The 25,112-nt window shown below is 45.6% G+C and overlaps 1 protein-coding gene across 2 annotated transcripts in view; it reads right to left on the reverse strand.

Annotated features, from left to right (window-relative positions):
* The window catches only part of SFXN5 (sideroflexin 5), a 103,279-nt gene that overhangs the window by 61,806 nt on the left and 16,361 nt on the right, over positions 1-25,112 (reverse strand). For both annotated transcript variants that reach the window (XM_004691521.2, XM_012731561.1), the window contains exons 3-6: positions 20,214-20,291; positions 7,847-7,873; positions 7,250-7,304; positions 5,439-5,464 (exon numbers count right to left, since the gene is read on the reverse strand). In XM_004691521.2, coding sequence (XP_004691578.1) covers positions 5,439-5,464; positions 7,250-7,304; positions 7,847-7,873; positions 20,214-20,291 — 186 coding nt within the window. The remainder of the gene's footprint in view (positions 1-5,438; positions 5,465-7,249; positions 7,305-7,846; positions 7,874-20,213; positions 20,292-25,112) is intronic.

The following is a 25,112-nucleotide window of genomic DNA, read 5'->3' on the forward strand; positions in this document are numbered from 1 at the left end:
GGGTCAGGAGAGGTCTGCCACAACATGTGGTCACCTCCAGGGCAGGCGGGAATCGAACTCTTGCGGAAGCGGCTTTAGATTCTCAGTGCTGTGCTTTAACCCGCTGCGCCACCAGGGAGGCCTGAAATGCAGCCTTTTTAAAGAGAAGTTTGGCAATAGCAATCAAAAACTTAAATATGCATAGCCTTTTAGTAAATTCACATTCTAGAATGGGACACCTCAAGAAATCCTTACACTTGTGCAAAGAAAAGCTTTACATGAATTTTCTTCTATAACACTGATGTTTTAATAACAAATAAATAGATACTTAAAGCCACTGAAGGAGTGCATACTACTCATCAGAAAAACAAATAAATGAGAAATTATCTTTATGTAGGCAAACTGCTAAGTTTCATAAGCTAACTGCAGATAAGTGTATATTTTAATGGAAAAAAAGCAAACAAAAAAGTATTGAAATGATGACTCTTATGTATGCCTAGAAAAAAGCCAGAAAGTTCACATCAAACTTAGAGGTTACTTTCGGGAGACTTGGGGTTGAGATTTGTCAGAGGTACTTTTGTGTAATCATTTTAATTCTGTGCTGAGAGAACATATTCATATAATACTTATATAACTTTTAAAACATCCTTTAAAAACAAATCTTGGTGGCACTTTGAATTGAATTCCAAAGAACACGTTCATGTATAATTTTATGAAATATATGAAGTTCTTTTATCCTGAGGACATTCCTGAATTGTAAAGATAAAAGAAAAAATGCCAAATTTCAAGGGAGTTACCTACAAAAGAAGAATACTTGTGTACTCTTCAAGTACATGTACTTGAGTAGAAAAAAAGACATTTCCAGATTGCAAGGCCTCAGAGAGTATATTGTTCCCATACTCTTAAGTATTAGCCAACGAAATATTCTAAGCAGGGGCCTCCCTGGTGGCCTAGAGGGTAAGTTTCAGCACTATCACTGCTATGGCCTGAATTCAATGCCTGGCCAGGAAGCTAATTCACATGTTGGCTGGTAGGCCTGGCTCCCTCAGCAGTGTATTGCAGTAGTTCCCGTTCTATCTAGTGAGTCTTCTGACCCTCTCACCTGTGGCCTACACCCACCCGGGTTCTCCCACATAAGTAAATAAATAAATCTTTAAAAAAAAAAATAGTCTAGCCAAACATAACACACACACACATAAATAATTGTAAAGTGCAATACAGGTATTTATTAAGCAAAAATCTGATGAGATTCCAGATTTTTGAATTGTGATAGGTGTGTGTATAATGTGTATAAAATGGAAGAGAGTAAAATGACCTGCTAAAAGTATTTTTCTGTGGGGATAATAGGATTGAGAAGGTCATATTTGTTATGTTATTATTGCTATTAATAAGGTAAGTAGAATGGGACTTCTGTGTTAAATATTACTGATAAATGGTAGAGAGAATTAGGATGGTTCCCTTCAAAATATTTGAAAAACTGAAAGGAACAATGAAAAATCAGGGAAAGGAAACAATAAGTAAACTTTAAAACAAAGCAACAAATAAGCCACCTAATTATGCTGAGATTCAGATATAAATTTTAATTGGGAAAAATCAATATCTTTAAGATATTTAAAATATCTTAAGAATAATGAGTATTCCCATCAAGATGACATCTCTCTCCATTTACTTAGATTTCCAATGTCTTTCAAGAAACTTTTAGAATTTTTTCCACAAAGTTCTTGCAGTTTTTTCCTTGAATTTATATAGTTTTAAGTGCTATTATAAGTGCTATCTTAAAAAAAAAAAATCATGTGCTATACACAATGGAATATTACTCAGCAACCAAAAAAAATAAACACATGCCTTTTGCAGCAACATGGATGGAGCTGGAAAAGATCATGCTTAGTGAGATAAGCCAGAAAGAAAAGGGAAAATACCAGATGGTTTCACTCACAGCAGGAGTATAACAGACCAGGGGAGAAAATAATAATAATAATAAACAGCTACATAGCCGAGACATTTTATGGGGGTAGAGTGGGGAATGGGATCAAAAACATTGGGGGGAAGGAAATGCACTGGACTATGGTGATGGCACACGGGTGATTTGGTGATGGGAAGCCCATGGGGATTACAACTGAGATGAAAAAATGCACAAAATGATGTAAAAATAAACAATTATATTATTTTTTTTTTAAAAATCATGTGCAAGATCTTCATTATAGGTTTACAGACATACAACAATTTCTTGTGACTTGCGTCCCATCAGAAACCTTTAAAAACAGTCGTCCCAATAAGTTTGCCTGTTCTCACAAATGATCTCGATTTTTTCCTTTCCCATCTTAATACGAGGTTTTAATTTTACTTTAATTGCCATTCTCCCAGAAAAATAGTTGGCTAAAAGCAGTGCTATCTCGCATTCTTACTCTACCCAGATATTAAGAGTTTAATTTTATGTTTCATCTTTAAGAATAGTGATTGCTGGCCCTCCCAGGTGGCACAGCAGGTTAATGCTCTGCACTAAGAAGCTTAAGCCACTTCCTTCGTGAGTTCGATCCCCGCCTGCCCAAGAGGTGATCTACATGGCGCAGACCTCTCTTGACCCGCCCGCTGCTCCCCTCAGCAGTGTACTTCGTTGATCTGCCTGTTCTGCTCCCTACTCTGTCCCTTGTGAATCTTCTCACCCTCCACATCTCTGGCCTGTACCCCAGTTCTGTATGAAAAAAATAAATAAATCTTTTAAAAAAAAGAATAGTGATTGCTATGGGTTGGACTTTATTTCATTTTTTGATAGACTATCAAGTTAATGATGTTCCCTTCTAGATCTACTCTTGACTCTCTCTTTTTTTTTCCATTCTCTCTTTTTAATTATAAATGGATTTTTTTTTAAGATTTATTTATTTATGCATACAGAACTGGGATACAGGCGAGAGGCTCAGGGGTAGTGAGAGGACTCACCAGAGAGATCGGGGAGCAGAACAGGCCAACTGACAATATACACTATTTAGGGGAGCAGCAGGCTGGTCAGAAGAGGTCTGCAGCGCCATGTGAGTCATCTCCAGGGCAAAGGTCGAACTCATGCTGAAGTGGCTTTAGCTTTTTAGTGCTGTGCTTTAACCCACTGCGCCACCAAGGAGGGCCAGGATTTATGTTTTATTTTAACAACTGATTCTTTTGATATTTACTGGGATGATCACACTTCTCCCTCAATTTTTTAATGTGATAAACTATATTAAAATATTCTCTAACATTACTTTTTTGGTAAAAATAACTTGATTATTATATATTTTGATGCATTAATGGACTCAATTTACTATTACTTTATTTTGACTATTTTGTGTAACTTCCTAAGTGATATTGGCCTATTCTTTTTCTTCCTTATATTTACTTCTTTGGTATTGATCTCAAATGAATGAAAGGGAGAACATCCCCTCTTTTTATTCTTCTTCAGTTTTACAAAGATTAAGTTTTCTCACCCCATAAGTACAGTCACCTGACAGATCATGAGAGCCTAACGGTAATTTTTGGCTTATTTGTTGATTTTTTGGGTACATTCATTTTAAACAATTGATTGAATTTATTTCTACTCATAAGTCTATTCAAATTCTCTATTTCATCTTACTAGGCTCCCTCTCTATATGTATATGTGTATAGATATAGAGATATAGATATAGAGATGTAAATGAAAAATGACAGAAATAAATTATTATAATTTAAATGAAAAGTACACAAGACAATATGGACAGTTTTTTTAAATATCAAAGGGGGGAGGCAGAAGGTAAAATTTATTTAGAGGAAGGTGTCAGCTAATAAACAAAAAAAGGAATGTGATAAATATATGTGTGTGTGTATGTATACATATATGGGTATATACACCCATGCACATACGAGTGTGTGTGTGTGTGTGTGTGTGTGTATGAAAACTTGAGACTTGGTAACTATACTGTTTCAAACATGCTTTTTCACAAAGTAGTTTTAACATCTGCTGGTCATTTTTGTCTGTTTCCAGTTTTAAGCTTATATGAAAAGCTACTGTACATAATTGCATACAAATCTTTGTGTGGACATTTGTAGTCATTTCTCTCAGGTAAATATCTAAAGGTAATATTGCTGACTTATATAGCAAGCATATGTTTAAGTGTGTAAGACTATAGTATCATTCTATACTTACACTGGAATGCCATTCCTGATTCTAGGACCATACACTGCATTTAGTTATTATCTTTTTAGTGTCCTAGATTTTCTTGTTTGTTTTATTTTTCTTTTTTAAAGCTTCATTTTTATTTACCTATGCATACAAGAACTGGGGAATAGGCCAGGGGTATGGAGAGTGAGAGGATTCACCAGAGACAGAGTAGGGAACAGAACAGGTAGATCTACTGAGATACACTGATGAAGAGAACAGCAGGCAGGGTGAAACAGGAGAAGTCTGCTGAGCCACATGTGCGTCAACTCCCTACCAGGGATGGAACTCAGGCCGCAGTGGTCCACAATAGCTTGAGAGCATTGAGACTTAAACCCCTGCACCACCAGGAAGTCTTAGCCTCCTAGGTTTGATCCAAAAGTAAGGGTCCCTCTAATTACACATGCTCTCTAAAGGACTTGTACAGTCATGTTCAAAGCAGCACTGGTCATTGTGAGTTCCAAATAAGATACAGCCCAAATGTTTACCCACAGAAAGATGGATAAAGGAATGTTTATATTATTTAGTTACCATGATGGAATATTATAAACCAACAAAAAGGGAAAAACAAATGCTATATATAAAACACTATGAATGACTCACAAACAATTCTGAATGAAAGAAGTCATACCAAAGGAAAAAGGGAGGGGCACAGTAATGATTCTATTGATCTAAAGTTCAATACCAGACAAAAATAGAACATAGCAAAGGAAATCAGAAAAGTGGTTGTGTAGGAGGAGGAGTAACTGGGAGGGGAACATACGAGAGCTTGATAATGCACTAAATCTTTATGTAAGTGAAGTCTATATGGACTACTCACTTTGTGATTTATCTAGCTAAGCATTTATAACTCCAACTTTCTGTACATTTATTTTACTCTAGTATTGAAAAAATTTAAGTAAATTTGATCTGGATTCCAAAATGGAACAGAAAGAATAAGGTATCCTTTAGGAGTTCACTTTAAACTTTAGTTTTCAGAAGGTATCCTTGCTTTCTGACTTCCTAAGCTTTGGGGGGAACATCCCTGTAGCCAGCAAGTCCTAATGACAACATTTGATGGGAAAGAGTGCAGGAATAATGGTATTTTGAGCCTTTGTATAAGATGTACACTGGCATTTTTTTATGGAAAGAAGTTGGCAATACACATCAAGAGAATTAAAAAATAAATATATGAGAATTAAAAAAGAAATATATTCTATTTTACCCAAAAGTTTTCCTCCAGGAATTTATCTTCAATCAGTATCTCAGGCAAATACATAAGAACAAAAAAAGAAAATCTCTTGAAGGCAATACTTACAATTGGTGTCCCAAAAGGAATGTAACCTGTGAGAGGGGAAAAACACAATCAGGTCTTGTACTTTCACCCCACCTCCTCTGCCCAGCTCTCGACTTAAATACCAGAGGTGACATCTGGGCTTGTCAATGGCCCAGCTGAAGGTGCTCAGCTCAGACAGAGGCCGCCTCCAGTCCCCAGCCTTTTCTGAGCTCAGCCATCCCTAGGCCACAGTGTTCCCCTGAGTCTCCCAAGTTCCCTTTCTGTTGCCCTTTGACCACACAGTTCTCACACTCAAAAGGGCCTGAAGCCAGGACTGCCCACTGCTGGTATGGCATTCCTCCAACAATTTCCCCTGTGAGGCAGCAGCCACTGCCTACATCCACTACACAATTTTGCACGTCTCTGAAGGCCTGGAATGTCCTCCTTCCCTCAGCTGTGTCTTTCCAGCACAATCCCTTACCTCCCTGGCATTGAGACTATTTCTGGAAAGGAAATTCCCTATTCACCTGAAACGTGTCGTTTAGGTACCAGAGCTCTTTGAATCTCTACAATGCTGACTAGACGTCCTCAGCACAGCAGCAGGCCCAGAGTGAAGCTCAGCCAGGCTGGAGGTGCCTCTGTTCATGGCCCCGACACTGCACAAGGCTCCCCTGCTGTCAGCGGGCAGCCTCTGCCCCAAATTCTAACTTATGGCAGCCAGTCAGCTGGTGGCCAGACAGCAGAGAACCAGTTACTAGAGCTACAGCTGAAGCACATGCAAGTCCTGAATGTGGGGTACGTACCTCTACATCACGTGAACCCTGCAGCCCTCTGGGGCAGGGCCCGAAGTCTGATCAGGGCCTCAGAGGAATGCTTGACTCAAAAAGATGAAGGGTATTAAGAGAAGCCAGGCTCAGAGTGAGAGCTCGCTTTGGCCTTACAGGGCCTGGGAGCATCCACAGTCATGGCTGCAAGACGCTTAGTTAGAGGCTTGGCTGCTCCTCTCAACAAAACCAGAGGCTCCTGGGCACTGGTTGCCCCAGTTTGCATCATGATGTCACACAGCTGTTTATTCCCTGGCCCCCATGAGGTCTGGCTCTTTGGGTGTGGGAACCCTGACTAACCCACTAGAGGAGAACGCCCACTGGCACAGACACTTCCTACATCCACCTGCGGCCTTCGCAAGGCACCTCACCCTGTAACTCAGGAGGGATGCCTTCAGAACGGTAGGCAGGACACATCACTCCAGGAGCCTCTAAGCTGTTAAGCCCAGATGAACCTGCCCTCTAGTGACTGAGCGGGACTCCTGGGGACCAGGATCTTATGTCCCCCACTCTGCTCACTGGTCTTCAGAGAAGGGGAATCGAGCCTTCCTGTGCACACAGCAGCAAACACCGTGTGCATATTGTGAAGGGCAGCTCAATTAACAGCAGGATCAGAGAGCAGGGAGTGAGCTGGGAGTTAACTGGTTGAGAGGGTGAGCAGGAAGCAGGACTTGGAAGGGGAGAATGCAGAACACTCAGGTCAGAGTGGAGCCAGGGCTTGCTGGTAGCAGGAGGCACCCAAGGCTGCTGCGCAGTATATAATCTGGGGACAGGCACCAATTCACCTGTGAAGACCTCCTCTGCACCCCCAACTGCTCAGGCAAAGAGGCAGCTGACACATTTTGTACAGCTCCATGGTTCCGAGTCATGGCCAGAGTTGTAGGCGGTTGCACGAGGTGAGCACGAGGTGCAGATGTGGCCATGGTGTCAGAGGCTCCTCCCCTCCCCAGGCAGCACAGTGGGGTGCTCTGGAGCCCGACTGCAGTAAGAGGCTTTGCTGGCACACCTGAAAGGATCCCAGGGGCTCACCTGACATTCTGAAGGGCATGAAGATCTTCTCATTGGTGTCCGGGTGTAGAATAGCCTGGCAAGGGCCAGAACAAAGCACAGGGTGACAGTGGGGTAAGGGAGGAGGTGGGGAAGGGTAAGGAGGGAGTGACGCAGGACAGGAGAGTACCCCAGCCGCTTCCAGGGAGACCTAGAGCCTAATCTTGCCTCTGGCTGGTCAGTTGTTTCCCACCAGTCAGGGCCAGAGAAAACAAAACAGAGTGCGTGACAAGCTACATTTCTCCTAACTGATTCACACAACTGAAGGCAGGAAAGAGCCAAACTGTCTCTCCTGCAGGCCCTTCATCTCCCGGGGCTGACAGAGCAGACCAAGAGCAGGTAACCAGACTTGGAGAAAGGAGGTCACAGGGAAGGAGCTCAGCAGGTGAGGGAAAGGCCAGTTGGACGAGCTTCCACCTTCAGCAACAGGCCACGGTGCTGGTGAGAAAGAACAGGGAGGAGGCCAGGGGCAAAGAGGTGGGGAGAGGCTGGGCTTAGCTGGATCCCTGGGTCTGGGGGTGGGGGGCACAGGTCCAGGAGACCACAGAAGGAACAGAGGAAAGTCCAAAGTGGGGTTACCTGCTTGATCTTCTGTGCACTCCAGAGCTGGAAGGAAGGAAGAAAGAACAAAAGTGAAAAACACCTATCAGTTTAATGTCTCAAGGAGACAGTTTCAAGGAGCAGTTTCTAGCCAATGGGTATAGTGCCAAAGGGCAAAAGTCAAGCTGTCATTGTCCCCCTGGTCTGGCAGCTGCCCTGGGGTCCCAGAACAGCAGCATTAGGGGATGTCATATAGATCATTTAAACCAGGGTCTCTACTCTGGCTGCACTTGAAGAGTCTCCCAGCACTTTGCTAAAGTCCCCAGTCGACACAATGGCATAGCCCAGGAAGAACTGACTGAAATGGAGTCACTTGCGTTGTCTCCCAGAAGCACTAGAGGCAGTATAGCGTGACTTTTTTCAGAGCCAGAGAGACTGCCTGGATGCCTGCTTTTGCCTCTTCTACCTCTTAAGCCTCAGTGTCGTCTGTGAAGTAGGGACAATAACTGCGCCACTAACGTTGCCGAAGAGGGTAGGTGAAAAGTGCCTGGAGCAGGCTGGTTACAGAGTAAGTGCCTTATGAGGGGTCACTGCCTTAGATACTCTTACTCCTAGTGTTGTGAGGAGAAAGTTGTAGGGACAAGAAAGATGCTTTTAAACGAGTGGCTTGAGTCTCCCTAGCACAGGTTGGGGACAGACTGGAGAAACAGTAACAACTTGTAGGTTCCTTCAAATGATACAAATATTGTGCTTCATTGAACTGAAGACATCATTGATCTTAAGACACCCTGTTATGCTCTACTAAGAAAGCCATGACATAATGCGAAGGCCCCATCAACTAAAATCATCCCATTGAAGATATGTAACAAAACAGTCCTTTCAGAATCGAGACGCATGGTAAATAAAACTTTACACTGTGGGCAAACCAAAGGCTGGTATTTGGGATGGAGCAAGAACAGAACACAGTGAGAGGGAAGGTTTGCAGGCAGCTGAAGTTTTCAGGTTTTATAGCGGAATAGTTCCGTTATGATTCAGTTACTAAGGTGTTGTCATCGGGACTGAGTGACACTGCAGAAGATCCCGGGGAGAGAAACAGCAGTTCTGAAATTGGTATATGAAACTTATGGATCTTACTCTCAGCAGAGTCAAACTTTCACTTGCTATAAGTATATAATCATTAGGACTTATTTTATATACATTTCAAACATTTTATGATCTGCCCTTCCAGACCCGGAATATTAGAGGTGAAAGATTTTTTTTAAATGGTAATTAGAGATCCAAGGGCACTGGAGAGAGAAAAACCAAATGCAGAATCACAGTGGTCAAAGAAGGTACAGAAAAACATAATAGCAAAGAGGTTTTTAAAAAACAATTAAAGACCAGTTCTCTGCTGCTCAGAAAGTAACCTCCCTGAAACTCACCCCCCCCCAAGTTCTAGCAATGTCCTAGCGCCAAACTCTGCACATAGATCCTGACACCCCAACTGGCCACCCCGCGCCAGAATCTTCTGCTTCTGTGTTCCTTCCACTTCCGGTGCAGAGGCAGAGGCTTGCCTTTCAGCACTGTCCCTTGGCACCTCCCACATGGCCAGGCACACAGCAGGTGCTCAGTGATGAGTGGAGGAATAGTATTATCTAAAATAGAAGAATAGCTAAGACTCAACTGACGTCTAGCCAGGCGTGGCAGAGCACACATGCATGCAGCACCCTTGCCTCCCAAACCCTAAAGAAAGGACTAGAACAGAATCAGCAAGTTGAAAAGCCCCACAGGGAAGGTTGGGGACCTGACACACATGGTAGATGCAGCACATCTCTAAGCATGAAGAGCTGATGAAGGAGAGACCAGCAACAAGGCCCCGGGTGCGGGTGCACTCCCGATGCCTGTCTATAGACACAATTACCTTTTCCCAACGAGTTACTGCAGGATGTGCCTCTGCAAAACAAGGAAGAAATGAAAAAAGAAGAAACAGGAAACAGGGCGACTGCCTACAGCACCAGAGAAGGAAAGGCGTGGCTGACATCACCCTGAGGGCCCAGGGCTCCCCTTTGCAGCCCTGCAGCAAGGGCTCCTGGACTTCTGCCTCCCCTTAGGCCAAAGTTCTTCTAAGTAGCACCACACTTGTAACCCACGACCACATCAGTGTCCCCCAGTTCATGGGCTGTCTCCTCGAGCTCCACCTAGGGAGCAATGACCAGAGTCAGTCTGGCTGATCAGAAAGGCGGAAACTCAAAGGGGTGTCAGCAGGCAATGCCAGGAACCCAGAGCTCACAGACATTGTCCCCAGCTCCCAATGACAACACCATGCAAGTGGGCCTGGCAGGCTAGTGCCACAGGTAAGAACAGTGGTGCAGCCGCACATGACAAATTCACACTTTTCTATTTTGCTGAGCACCTTCCCTCCCCTTAACTATTCGATTCGGACTCTCAGAAACCTGTTTCCATAGAATAGAAAGAAAACCAAAGCTGGGAGCCACATCTAAGGTCTCAGAGACATAACCAGAACTACAGCTCACAATCTCTGACCCACTCATCCTCGTTCATTAACTCACTCACCTTTTGTGAACAAGGATTATGTGTCAGATACTCTTCTAAGGGCTTTGGCATATTAACCTGTTTAATCTCAACCACCCTATCAAGCAGGGACTAATAGAGCGCCCATTTTACAGATAGGGAGACTGAGGCCTAGCAGGCTAAGTGAGACGCCCAAAGTCCCAAAGTAGCAGTGGTATTTGAACCACACTGAGATTTCAGCTCAAGTCTTAACTACCGGAAGCACTGTCCCTAAGTGCTCACAGGCCTCTGCACAGTTTCCTGCCACTGCAGGAATGCAATATATTTCGAGATCTCCCCTGGTCAGTGTGCAGAGAATACTGACAGCACTCATTCTTTCTAACAGAAATCTCAAATGAATATAATATAAACTAGACCTCACTAGTGGACTTTCAGGCTACTTCCCATCTTTATTTTTTATTGTGGTAAAATATACATAACATAAAAATGTTCCATTTTAACCATGTTTAAATGGCACTTCTGTACATTAAGTACATTTACAAGGTGGTACAGGCATCCCCACCATCCTTCCCTGGCACCCCAACTCCCCAGTCAGCCACTATCCTACTTTGTGTCCCTGTAAATTTGACCACTCTAGACACTTCACATAAGCAGAATCATTTAATATTTGCCTTTAGTGACTGTCTGATCTTTGGTTATTACAACCATGCCAAGTGAATTTCCCTGGAGTTATCATTAGCATTTAGAGAAAAAGGAGAAATGTATGCAGCTCTTTCTGACAGGATGTAGAAGAAATGAATGGTTGTTCAAGAGAAAAGTAGGCAATTGAGGGCCTGGAAAGGGAGCCTTGCTTTTTATTCTCTACCTTTTAAATAGATTTTTAGAATTGTATAGATTGTCTATACATTACCTATCCAAAAATAATTGTTAGAAAAATTAACCTCTAGAAAAATAAAATAGGATGCACAACTTCTAAACTCTTTATTGAGCCCTGTGGCACAGGTTTTTTAACCATCCCAAAAGCCCATGCCTTTTCTTCTAGAGTAATAGAAAGGTGGTGGGCTTGCATTCCCCAACCTCCTTGACAGCTCACTTCTCCATGTGAGTTAGTCCTCTAGTGGCATCTGGGGGGAGGTGAGATGCGCCTTTCCCTGGCCAGTGCTCCTTCTCCCGTGAGCCAGAGCCAGGATATGGCTGCAGCCCAACCTGGGTCATGCAGAGGATGATGTCCAAGGAGATGGTGGAGAAACATGATGGAAGGAGCCTGGGTTCCTGAATGGTCCCGTGGAGCAGAGGAACTTGACTGTTTCATGGAAGAGAAATAAGCTCTTATTTGAGATGATGTATTTTGGGATTTTTTTTTTCAGGAGAGCAACGCCGATAACCCTAGAATAATCCATGCCTTAAAAAAATATCAGGGGAGCCTTTTTAGAGAACAGAGGGAGGAGTGGAAGTTAAGATAGTGTTTGAGGTTCATCTTCTAGCATCTGGTAATGCTCCATCCTCGGGAAGTTTAGAAATTAAAATTCCTAGTCATGACCTACCTTGATCTACCTGATCTACCTTCGATTCACCCTATCTTGGGGCTGCAGCAACAATAGTCAGGGACACAGATTTTGGCACAAGCTTGAGTGCTAATTTGCATGGTGTTCCTATGCAAGTTACCTCATCCTGTAGACTCACACTATTTTTAGAATTAATTAGGCAGGAGAGGGACAGGAGGTGGAAGCTAGCCTTACCAGAGCCCCTTTCTGTCTGGGGGAGCCAGATCCAGCTTGTAGAAAGAGCAGACTCTTTCTGACTCCTTGGGTCTGGGCCCTTTCCTGGGATCTGCAAGACCTATGAGTCACATGCAGGGTGCAGAAATGGCAGCAGGTACCATCCATAAGCCCTTGAAGAAGTGGTTATGAGTTTGAAGTTTCAGGAGCCAGCCATACAAAGATCATCTAGGATGGAAGGCATTTGAAGGAAGGGCCTAAGAGATGCAATGGACAGCCCTCCACAATGACTGGGAGTAGAGCCTCTAACACCTCATCAGCCCTCAGCAGCTGCTCCACTTTAAACCACTAGAATCCCAGGTGTGACCTGTTCTTTGGACCTGAGTCCTTCTCCTCAGTGTCTCTGACTGAAGATTAAAAAATATGCAGCACCAGTCCTTTGGAACTCTGCTAGGGACTGCAGCCACAGCCAGTGTGGATATGAGACTGTGGACCTTGTTGATTTCTTAGCCTGAGGAATGAGGACAGAGAAGGTAGGGGAAGCAGGCTGGATGAGAGGTGGGTGTTACATGCAGAAGTTCGCTGACTTCAGAAATGATCGGTGTTTCCGCTGAGCTGCCATCTCAGTCTATTCAAACCCTACTGTAGCGGCCACGGAAGGGGAGCTGAGGTGGGTTCCAAACAGGCATCAAGGGGGAAACAGGAGACTGGCCTTCTAGAGCCAGACCCCAGCCGGAGGAGTAACTTCCCCGACCCCTCCCACAGTCTAGCTGGCTCCCCTCCCCTCTGCCTCCTTCCAAGCTGCTTCTCCAAACCTCCCAAGGCAGCAAAGACAGAGCCTATTTAAAACAACCTCCAGAAGGTAATTAAACGGAGCCTGAAGGGGATCCTTCTGTAAAGCAAAGGATGCCTCCATGAAACAAAAAGAATCTTCCAAATTTATCAGTTGGGCCAATCCCATTATTCTTCTCCATTAATGCTGTTGCCATGGTAATGCCCAGGTATTGTGCACATATGCATGTCTATGGTGGGGTGAAGGCACCCCAATTCTTTTTTGGAAAGATTTATTTGTTTATTCATACAGAACTGGGGTATAGGCCAGAGGTGCAGTGGCGGTGAGAGGCTTCACCAGAGACAGAGTGGGGAGCAGAACAGGCAGATCGAAGAAGTACACTGCTGAGGGGACTTCCCTGGGTGGGGGATCGAACTTGCACCAGCTTGCAGTGCTGTGTCTGCCACCAGGGGAGGGCCCCACCCCCAATTCTACAGAAACAAGAAAGAAGGAAGAACTTCCCTAGCTCTGCAGCATGGCCACAGTAGGCGCGACTCATGCAGCCTCTCTCCAGCAAGGGGACGCACCCTGCTCCCTCAGCAATGTATTTCAGTCAGTCTACCTGTTCTGCTCCCCACTCTGTCTCTGGTAAAGCCTCTCACCACCATCACCCTTCTTCCCCCCAGCCCCCCCCCCACCCCGCACCTCTGGCCAACAGCCCAGCTCTTACATGCATAAATAAATAAATAAAAAATTTTTTAAGAGGACAGATCCAGAGTCTAACCAGGGGTTGGACTTTTAGATCTTCCACTTACTGATCCTGTGATCTGGAGCGAGTTACTTAATCTTTTAATCTTCCACTGCTTGCTTTCTAACAAGGGGACACTTCCTTCCATAATCACTGTAAATACTATATTTTTATATTCAGCAACAATGTATTGAGCACCTGTTCTGTGCTAGGCACCATTCTAGGCACTAAGAAAACAGTAGGGAGCAAAAGAGACCAAAACAAATCTCTGCATTTGTAGCGCTTACGTGCTAGTGAGGATAGACAATAAGGAATAAAAATAGAATATAAATTCTCCGATACGTCAGGAGGGAAGGTGTTCCGGACTCAATGGAAGACAGTCTGCGTAAGGACGGCACACCTGCTGGGTGAGGAGGGCATCTCTTCAGTAAGTTGTGTTGTAGTTTTCATTGAGGTACTTTTCCCTGAGGTGACACTGGAGGAAACACTTGAAGAAATAATACGTCATCGACATATCTGGTGGAGGCTGTTCTGGCACAGAGCAGCCATTCAAAGGCCCTGCGCCGAAGTGGCCCACCTGCCTGGCATATTTGAGAGACAACGAAGCCAGAGTGAGGCGTAGACTGAACAAGGGGGGAACAGAAAGCAAGAACAGAGGTGAGTGAGGCTCTGCAGGCTGTGCTAAGAGCTGTGACTCCACCCAGAGCAGAAAGCGGGGGTCCAAAAGTCTGTCAGAACAGTGATTCTTAACAGTGGGGCAGTTTTGTACCAGGGCACAGTTGGCAATGCCTGGCTGTCATGATTCTGGAGAGCTGCTGCTAACATCCAGTCGGGAGAAGTCAGGGATGCTGATGAGCAGCGATACAGCCCAGCACAGCCCACACAGAGGTCCTCTGGCCTTGTGTGCCAGCCATGCTGAGCATGGTGCAGAGGAACAAGCAGTGAAGGCACGCTTCACCCTGGGAGCAGGAGTGCAGCTGGACTGGGGAGACAGCCCAGGAGGCCACCAGTGACCCGGTTCAGAGACAGGTCTGCAGCACCCAGAGTAGCACCAGCGTCACACAAATGTTTCAGCTAACATTGATCTTGTCCCTGTTCTCTGCTAATGGCAAGGGACAACCTGGAGGTGCCTCAGAGGGGGAGGGTGTGGATCAGAAGTCTAAGGCCAGAAGTAGGCTGGGGGTGCAGAGGGGACAGCTAAGCCTTCCCTTCAAAAGTTTCTGACAAACCTGCTGACACTCATCGAAGAGTTAGGGTGCAAGTATTTTTAACTCAGCATTTTCTCTGCTATTTCCAGCAAAGCCCAAACACAGCTGACCCCATTTCTTCTCTGCCAGAGGAAACTTGCAGGATCTCTTGCATCCCAGCTGCCCCTTCTCCTTGGCAGGATGCAGGAGGAGATTCATCCTGCAGGGGGCCTCTGAGCAGCTGATGTGTTATGCGGGTGCAGAGCAAGTGCCTGATAAAGATGTCTCTGGGGAATGTAGAAGGATGGGTGAGAGCCTCCACTCAGCAGCCTAAGTGGCCTCCAGAGACTGCCCCCCCAACACCCCGTAGTTTCTAGTTGGTTTCCTTCAGTGCATTCCTCCTCCCCCTCTGCCTGGCACTCCACCAGATGGACCCTACCACAGTACACTCGATGCTACGCCCTTGCTCTGGAGCTTCCAGTGGCTTCCTCTTGACCCACACAACACATCCAGACTTTCACAATCTGGCTTGTAACTTCCCAACTTCCTCTCCAACTTCCTCCCCCCCCCCACTTCCCTCCCCTCTTCTCTCTTCTCCCTCCCTCTCAGCTCTTCACTTCCCACCTACTAGCAATGACTTACAAGACTTACTAGCAGTGGCTTACAAGGAAGCCCTTCCCACCACCTGGGATCTCTCCTTACAGTCTACAGTTGCCTTGCCCTTGAGGGCCTGCTGTGTGTCCTTCCCTGAAGCCTTTCTCATCACCTGTGTTGTAAGAGCCATCTCCCCACTAACTCCCACCTGCTTAACCTTGGCTCCAGCAGCTTAGCCACCAGCCTGGCTTCTACCCCTGTGGTGTCTGCCTCACCATAGGTGCCAGGTGGTGAGGACCAGAACCAGGGTGTATGCTGGCTTCCCCAGTGCCCAGCCACCTTAAAGATTTATCTATTTATGCATACAGAACTGGGGTACAGGCCAGAGGTGCAGGGGCAGTGAGAGGATTCACCGGAGACAGAGCGGGGAGCAGAACAGGCAGAACAAAGTCCACTGACCTCAGCACCTTTTACATACAGGGCTCAGTAAGTGCCCACAGCCTGCACTGATAGCGAAACTGCACAGGCTGAACTGGGCTAAGAGGCCTTCACAGACACCAAAGTCCTCTGGCCACTCCCTGCAGCCACATTTGTGAACACTCTACCTCCAGGGGTGCGCACATTATTCTATCCACTGTCTCAATTCCCTTCCAAATCCACCTTCAGAGAGTAAGACTCCCACTTGGATTTCACAGGCTATAGTCAGATCCCTGTCCTGCTAGACACTGGCTGGGTGACCTTAGGTGAGGAATAAACCTCACTGAGCCTCCGTGGGAAAATGGGGCAAGCGTAGGTCCCTACCAAAGAGGGTTTCTGGGAAGATAGACTGAGATGAAATGTGTGAAGCACTGGCACTTCATGTGGTGCCTGGCACGCCTGCAAGAGGACATCGGAGCAGGCACGGAGTGGGCGAGGCTGCTGTCCAGACTGAGATCAGGAACCACCCTGGGCCTCCGCTGAAAGCACTCAGCAGCGATTCATCACCGTGGAGGGGTCTTCCGTACGGGACCCACCCGCATCCATCCAAAGTGAACCATCAGCAGGGCCCAGTATATAAAGTGCCAGCAGCAGTCAACATCCGGAAACGCAGATGCCTGGGTTTACACTGTTGTCACCCCTGGCCATCTGACTTAACTGATAGTTACAATTCTTAGAAGGATTTTTAGTGCATCATTTCTATTTGCCAAGCCCAAAGAGTGATTTACACTATTTTTATTTTATGCTGTGGGCTCATTATTTATTGGTGTAGCAAACCTTTGTAACAGGCTAACAGCTGCGGAAGGAGGTATCAGCCACCCGCCACAGAAGATCAAGCCAAAGCCATCAGGTGTGAACAAACTAGCAATCCACATGCACATTCCCACTGTGCCGCACTGTAGCCGGTGGCCGTTTAGATAACAGGCTGGCATGGGGGTCACCCACATTGGGGCAAGACTGCAGGCACCAGGGTGCAGCACAGACTTCTGACTCGCACGCCTGCAAGAGGACATCGGAGCAGGCACAGAGCCCAGGAGCAGGCGAGGCTGCTGTCCAGACTGAGATCAGGAACCACCCTGGGCCTCTGCAGACCACACAGACATGACCCTTGACCAGGGCAGGCTGGGACCAGAACTGGGGAACTGGCCTTCACTCCAAACTGCTGAGCTTCCCCTGAGCTGGCCTGTCATCACACATCCCCTTGCTGCCCCTGTCTGTGGAGGCCAGGGTGGGCTGTGGCTTCACAGATGAGGCCCGGGGAGGGAAGCCCTGTGAAAGGTAGGGGAGTCCGGAGAGGGGACGAGAGAGGATCTGCTCATTAGCGGGACGGAGCAGCAGGCTCACACCTCGGGGACCATGCTACCCAGTCATCAGAGGGACACTGTAGGCGTCACCAACGCCAGCCAGAATCGAGAAGCACAGCTAGTGCCAAGTCCTGCTGCCCTGTCCCCCAGCTCTCTGCCTACCCCCCTCCTGGTACCCTGGAGATACATGGGGGCTTTCAGGACAGAAAGACAAAGGAGGCCCAGGAAATGGGACAAGCGACTTTAAGTTACCGAAGAAACCAAAGGTAAACATGGCCTTATTCCCCAAACCCTGGAAGCTAGAGGAATCCCAAGAGGCCACCTTAGCCAAGCCAAGCCACAGGGGCGCTTGGGCCAGCACAGACTCTGGGTCCAGAAGGGTTTGGAGCCTGGACCTACTCCCGACATATCTGAGAAAAGGGCAGGTGGGAGGTCTACTTCCAGCTCGGGAGGGGCGTGTCACGTCAGGCCACCCAGGTTCCTCAGGGCGGTAGCTGGAGAACTGCTGAGCGTGGGTATGAGATCATAGCCCGCCCACCCTGCTGATGCTGGCCCAACACAGCAGGCAGTGACAGTGCTGCAGATGGCCCCTGCCTAGCCAGGGGCTGCAACATCTTGCTCCTCAGGCCCCACATTGCATCTCTGCACATTCCTTCCCCCTCATGCTGCTGCTGCTGAGCACTCTCCTCACTCAGGAGGGGCTTGGTCTGTGCTCACAACACGCTTCCTCATCTAGATTGCTTCTGCTCCAGCACCTCCTCCTCACTAGCCTTTTCTCCTCCTTCAGATCTCAGGTGAGAAACCTCTGCCAGCACCCTAGACTAGGATTACCATTTCCCCTGTTATTCCACAGCGCCATATTTTCCTTCTCATTGCCTGAATTCTTGGGGATCCAGGAAGCAAGATCCTCACCAACTTCTTCTTGCTCCCTTGCCTAGACCCTAGTCCTCAGCCTGACCTAAAGGCGTTCTATGTGCATAATGGAATTAACTGGACTGGGGAGGACTGATGACTAAGCCACCTCAGCCAGAAAGTACCGCCAAGAACTACTGCTTCATGTTGGCAGCAGAAAGCCTCAGCCTGGCCTTTGTACCTAAAGGTATTAAAAGAAAACAGGGCAGCACCTTGGAGTTACCAGGAGGGAAAAACAGACTATAGAGCAGGGGGAGGTGATGGCAGCAAGTTGGGGATGGAAAATGAATAGATTTTTAGTAACCCATTCAGCCCTTGCAGAGGGCAGGCTGAAGGAGCCAGCAGGACACCGGTCAAGCTCAAGACTTGGAGGTACCAGGTACCACAAGGGAAAATGGTTACTCAAAGGGCTAAACGCAGAGGATTGGTTCAAAGTCTGCACTCAGTTTAGGAGAATACCCAGCTTTCCCTGCATAGAAGGGTGACATGTATGACCCTCACCTGTATTCCCCAGATGTGGAGGTTTATCAACCTTCTTGAAAAACTGAATCCAAGCGACTGACTCCAAGTTTTGAACCACTAGCACAGTGGAGGGTGGGATTAGGTGACACTAAAAATCAGAAACTTCATGAACGTGATGCTGGGTGGATATTGGGATTCTTCTACTTGGGAAGCCAAGTAGACTCCTTCCCCTACTTGGCTTCCAGAATGCAGAGAAATGAGATAACACCACATTCACAAAATAGGAAGAGGATTCTACAATATAAAGAAAGTAAATAATTGAAATAGCTCTCAGAAATTAAAATTATACTAGCTAAGTGTTGAAAATAAGCTCAAGGAAATTTCCTGCAAAGCCAAGCAGAAGGACAAAGTGGTGGAACAGAAAAGGAAAATAAAGATAAGGAAATCTCAGGGCTATTCTAATAGGAGCTCCAAAATGAGAGGGAAATATCAAATAAATAATATAAGAAAATTCACCAGAAATAACAGAGATGGGTTTTCAGGTTAATGGGGCTGGGGGGGGGGGAGTCACAAAACAGGAACCCAAGTAATTAAATATAAAAGGGGTAGCATTGTGACATAGGAAAGTGATGCTTTTGACCCTCACCTGTGTCCCCCAGATGCTGGAGGTTTATCAGCCTTATAGAAGAACTGAATCTATGTAATTGACTGCTGCACTACTGACTCCTTCAGCATGTTCTCTGCAAGGGATGCTTCTTTCTCTCTGCTGGGTCATTTACTAAAAATCTATTTATTTTCCCAAAAAGAGAAAACTGGTCACTTATAAAAAATCTGGAATGAAATAGCATCATATCTTCCAAAGACAATCCAATGATTGTCAACCTAGAATTTTCTCCTCATCTAAACTATCAATTAAGGCTGAGTGAAGAATTACAATTTTTTTGAACTAAAACAACTAAAAATTTTCTTTCCATTTACTCTTTTTTTTTTTCAGGAAGTTACGAAGTAGGGTGTTCTACAAAAATGAAGTTGTACACTAAGAGGAAGTCCTGGAACTGCAGAAGGTAGGCTCCAGAAAAGAAAAAAATGGAACTGAAGGACAAGAGTCTCCAAATTGAAAAGAAGCACTGAAAATATTGAAATATTGCTAGAGAGCCCCTAAAGAATTAGTGACAACAGAAAGAAAAATGAGGCAATTATTAACTCCAGATCAAAACATTAAGTTGAAAAAGAGAGGAAATATAATCAGGAGGACACAATCAATGTATAGTAAAATTTAGTTATCTAATTATAATAATAATGAATATTGAACATCTATAGACCTCAAAACTGTGCTACATCTGTTGAGGGAGTGATGAGGGGAGAAGAGGAAAGTACATTTAGGGTTGTAATAGTCAGCTTTGGGAAAGGAATTCATAGCATTTGCCAGTTTCCATGTTGTAAATACTCCCCTTGTGACTGATTTCAAGCTACCACTGTGATCTCACTGATGGAGACTTGGGGAAGGATGCACATCATCTCCAGCGAACCACTGCCTTTGGCTTTATTCAGCTTTATCACTACCAGACCTTGCTGTTGAAGAGAACTGAGGATCCCCTCAGAAGAACAGAACACCAAGTTGTAGTGGATGAGGACACTGAAGGGAAGCCACATGGTTCTGGCTGCAGGAGACGGGCTATGAATTTGCCACCTTCTCTCCTGTCCCAGTCTTCAACAATTACCTGTTCATTGGTGACCCCTGGGCGCAGGGTCCCATGCTTGTAGTCCTCCAGCAACTGTACTGCCTCTCTGAGACGTCTCTGCAGGGGAAATAAAAAAATGTTGAGAGACACAGATCCAGGGGCTCTCACAATGCTTCTTCTTGTAGCAGACCATTAGAATCAATCAAGTCTGAAATACTCAGCCTGCAAGGCCTGCCCTCCACCTAAATGTCCTTCCAGAGAGGAAGGGCTAAAGGACAGTGGTATGATAACACTTGGAATATTAACTGGCAGTTTTAAAAGTAGTGTTGAGCAACATGTGATTCCATGGCCATGTCTCCAACATATTTTTTTGAATGCAAAAGCAAATGACAGATCCATATGATGCCATTGAATATACTAAACAAACAAAACTCATGCACACATAGAGAACAATATTTTCCATGAGAATATTTATATGTGTAAATGTCGGAAAAAGCTCTAGGATAAGACCTGCCAAATTGGTGACAGGGGTTACACTGAGATAAGAGGAAAGAGCCCAGATTTGACAAGAAGTGTCAGAAGAAAATGTGATCTTAACTGTAATATTTAAAGTTTTAATATAGAACATATTTATGTAATACATATATAATTTCTTTTCAACATTTTAAAAACACTAGCAGAGATTTACATACTAAAGTACATATGGCTACAATAACTGATAGGGAGAGAGAAGGGAAAAAAGGAGGATTGAATTGTATGATTTTTTTAAAAAGCTAAAGAAACAGCAATAGTGCTGGAAGGCAGTCTTTGTTCACCAAAAGATTTGTATAAGAATATTCATAGCAGCACTAATCAACAGTCCAAAACTGGAAACTCAAATGTCAACAGTAGACTGGAAAAGCAAATTGTTTCATATGCACACACATATGAAACTTTCTACAGCAACAGAAAGACTAAGTTACAAACACACACAACAATGTGAATGAATCTCACAAACAATGTGAAAGAATTTATTGTCCAAAAAAGATCATCCTAATATCTCCCATCCCCTGTGCTTCTTAGGAAACTTCCCACATCCCAGTCAAGAGGTAGAGTCTATATCATACCCATCCCCGACCCCACAACTTGATCCCAGGCGGGCCTTTGAGAAGGCCTCAACAAATTGAGTACGGCCCTAGGTCATAAAATGCCTTGTCTTCTGCCTTGTTCTCTTGGGGTGGTCCTTGCCTTTGGCCTTAGCCATCAGATATAAGGAAGCCCGAGCAGCCTATGGAGAGACTATCTGGGTAGGAACTGAAGCCACCAGCTGATGTCAGCCCCAACTAATACGCCATTCAAGTGAGCCTTCAAGCCACCCTTGCCAGTGCTTCAGAGCCCTGTCCAAGCTGAAGATCAGTGAGCAAAAGAATTGAGTGCCATTTAAGCCACTAATTTTTGGGGTGATTTGCTACATAGCAATAAAGTCTAATATGCATAAAGATAAGAGGCCAAATAGTACATATAAAGTACAAAAGAAGCAAAACTCACCATGCTAATGTTACCTTTGGCAGGGGGTACTGACTCAGGAGGGGCGTGAGGGAAGAAAGTTCAATGTCTTATCGAAGTGGTGGTTACACAGCACAAGTATTTGTCTCAATCCTTAAATATCCCTAAACAGACAACAGTGATGCGTAGCAGACCATGTCAAGGTCACGTGAGGGTCCTCAGAGTGGGGGGTAGAAAACCAGTGATGTCACCCTGCCCCACTCTGGCAGAGGAATAAGGCAGGCTGAGGACAACTGAGGTTGGAAGGGGAACCCCTTGACTAAAGGAGGACGCAGCACTAGGACAGGCACCCAGGGGGGCAGGCCAGGGTGGGGGGGTGAGGAGGGGTGCTGGGCCAGCTGGCAGGGCAGTCATGTCAGATGGAAAGGAACAGCCACAGCCTGTACTGCAATTGCAGGCCTAACTACCCCTCCACCCAGACAAGCCAGCTGGGCTGCCCGACCATCAGCCTGACCATCAGCCTGTGTGTGAAGGGCCCCATGCTGGTGCAGCCAGGAGAACTTATGACTGAGGAGCAGCCACCCTGCTGGAAAGTCCAGCTCCTGCTCTTTCAAATGTATTTTGAAATGTTAATTCCTAAATTCCAGAGTCCTTTCTCAGAATTTATTTCCAGAATGCAGAAAGCTTTGTATTTGGGGAATTCCCCCCTCCCCAGTTAATCGATGCTTTTAGAGAAAATATTAAGGAAAAAAATGGAAAAGCAGAAAAAATCATTATAAATCACTTATAAACTTACCACAGAGGCTAGCCACTGCCAGAAAGAGATGAAGTCTTTCTAAGACCTGACACGTTTTTTTTTTTTTCAACAAAATCCTTTTAACTAGATGAGTGGTTTAGTATTTGAGTTCAGAGTTTAGACAGACCCTTACCATGCCGCCCCCCGGCACCCCCAGAGTCTCCTAGGGATGCAACAAACTCCCCACCCCTAGCCAGCTTCCTCCCTCGGCCAGTCTCTGCCCCCACACAATGAATGCTCCACTTTCCAGGGCTCAATGGTGAATGGCCCCGTGTTCTCATTATTTTCCCACTCCAGGGATCTCTTGAGTTCCTATAACAACCTGGCCAGATTCCATCTCATTTGACACGGTCTTCAAAGGGAGCCCTCCCGCCACAAGGATAAGCTCCAAAGAGCCCCATCTTGGCACCGATCGAGGGAGAACTAAACCCAAAGTTCCTAAAGACAAGTCTGAGAATCCAGGACTGAAGGAAGCTAGAACGTGCTTGTGTGCCACTGGGCCTCACAACCCTCAGCCACCCCCTCAGCCTGCCTCCACATGGCACCTCACAATCAGAGGCTCACATACCACTTTTGTGGAGAGGTGCCCGAGGGCTGGCTGTTCTGGGGCTGTCTTCCACCCTAGAGAAGGCCACTGAAGGGAAAGGTGGGTCTCCTTGCTTTAAACCCTCATCTCACCTCAATGTATTGTGAGGCTGGTGGAAGAGCCCTGAGGTGGGGAAAACAGGAGGCAGTGGTAGTGTGAACTCTGCAGGAAGTCTTTTCAACCAGGAACAAATGGCAGTCAGCCCCTGAATGCAAAGACCATGAGAGACAGGCTGGCCCAGAGACAAGTGTGAGCCCTTCTGTGGAGCCCACAGCCAGGGGGAGGGACACCCAGCCCGGGGCTTCCCAGACTCCAGCACCAGCCTGCCCAAGTCTGGCTCACCAGCCAGAGAGCGTCACAGTGAGTCTCCTGGTATCTGACAGGGGCATGATCTCTAGTTCTTTCCAGAAATACAAGCATCTGGGAGGTCTGCTCCAGCTGCAGTAAATTTAACAGAGGAGAATCTTGGTCCCTTGGTCTCACCCAGGGCCCCAAGTGGGAGGAACACGCAGCAGTGGTGGGCTTGCAGTGGACAGGTGGTAGTCGGAGAGCAGGGTGCCATGGTGGCCAGGAAGGGGGATGGAGGGATGGGGGAAGGGCACAAAAAAGAAAGGCAGGGAAAGAATTCTCAGGAACAAAACTAAACTTTAAGGAGGGGCACCCTAGGCCATTCCCAAACTAAATGCAAACTGAATGTAATCCCTGTTTGGCTAAAGGAAGATGTCTAAATGAATTTAATAGTCCATTTGCTATAATGCTGTTTAGTACATCAAATATACAGTAGGAATGACAGTACCTGGACAGAATGTGAGGCGCACCCAGAAATATTCCACCCCCTTCTGGCAAAAGGACCCACCCACCATCTGGGTGGTACTGGCATCCTGCCTCTGAACCTCCCCGGGCCTCACTGCCATGGACACCCTTCCTCCCCAACAGCCTACATTGTTCCCGTCCATCCATTAACATTCAGTGCTACTCTCTCCAGGAATCTTCCAGAAATGTTTCCTTGCTCCTCTGAATAGTCACAGAGCATTTGGGCTGCCCCTCTCTGAGGTCATGTGACCCCATGTCATCTGTCACAGATTGCCAGGTTAGGGGACACGGCACTGGTTTTAGGTAATTGCAGGACCAGCAAAGCCATCACCAACACAAGGCCACACACCATGAGCATTCAACAAAGATAATGACCGAGGTTTCTGGGAGAAGTAGAGGGTATAGTCAACACCAGGAATCAAGGTTTCAAAGCAGTTGACAAAAGTCCCTCAATGGTGATACCAGTTATGGAATCCCAGGATTCTAAGACACTATGTCCTGGACACAAAGGATGTAGATAAGAAATCCTGTTAGACCTAAAAGTTTACAGGGATGGCTATTTATGCTCTAAGAGTTGAATTTAAAAATTATAAAGATTGGATATGAATGAGGTAGAAACAAAAAGTTGACAGTCAATATGGTCAATAAAATAAATGGGCCCAAAATGTATATATTGCAAATGGGCAAGAATTTGAAATGCAATTTGACATTTCAGGATTTTTTAAATGAGAAATCCACTAAGTATTTTAAATTTAGACTACCCGATGTCATTTAGAATAAACTTAAATGGATGCTTCACTCACTATTGAGAATATAAGCTGATGTGATCATGGTGAAGGCGAACACAACCTGAAAGGCAATTTGGCAAGATATGTCAAAAGCCTAAAACGGCACTCAGAAACCACACTCTAGGAGCTTTCCGCAGAAAAAGAGGAACACACGGACATTTATGTACAAGGAAATTTAGTACAATATTATTTACAACAGAGGAAGACTTGAAACCATCCAAATGGTGGTCAACAACTGGAAAAATCTTAATTATAGAATAGATTATTTTGAATTACTTTGTAATTAAATATACTTTGAAACACAACCCCAAAAATGCTTGTGATAGCTACATGGGAAAAAATACATGTCATGTATACAAAGATGTTACATATGATTCTATGTGTATATATTTGTATATACACATACATACATATGCATATGTACACATTATGTATGTTCTATATACATTCTGTGTGCATTTGTTTCTATG

Source organism: Condylura cristata, unplaced genomic scaffold, assembly GCF_000260355.1.
Source record: "Condylura cristata isolate star-nosed mole 26May11 unplaced genomic scaffold, ConCri1.0 scaffold00031, whole genome shotgun sequence".
Classification (NCBI taxonomy): Eukaryota; Metazoa; Chordata; class Mammalia; order Eulipotyphla; family Talpidae; genus Condylura; species Condylura cristata.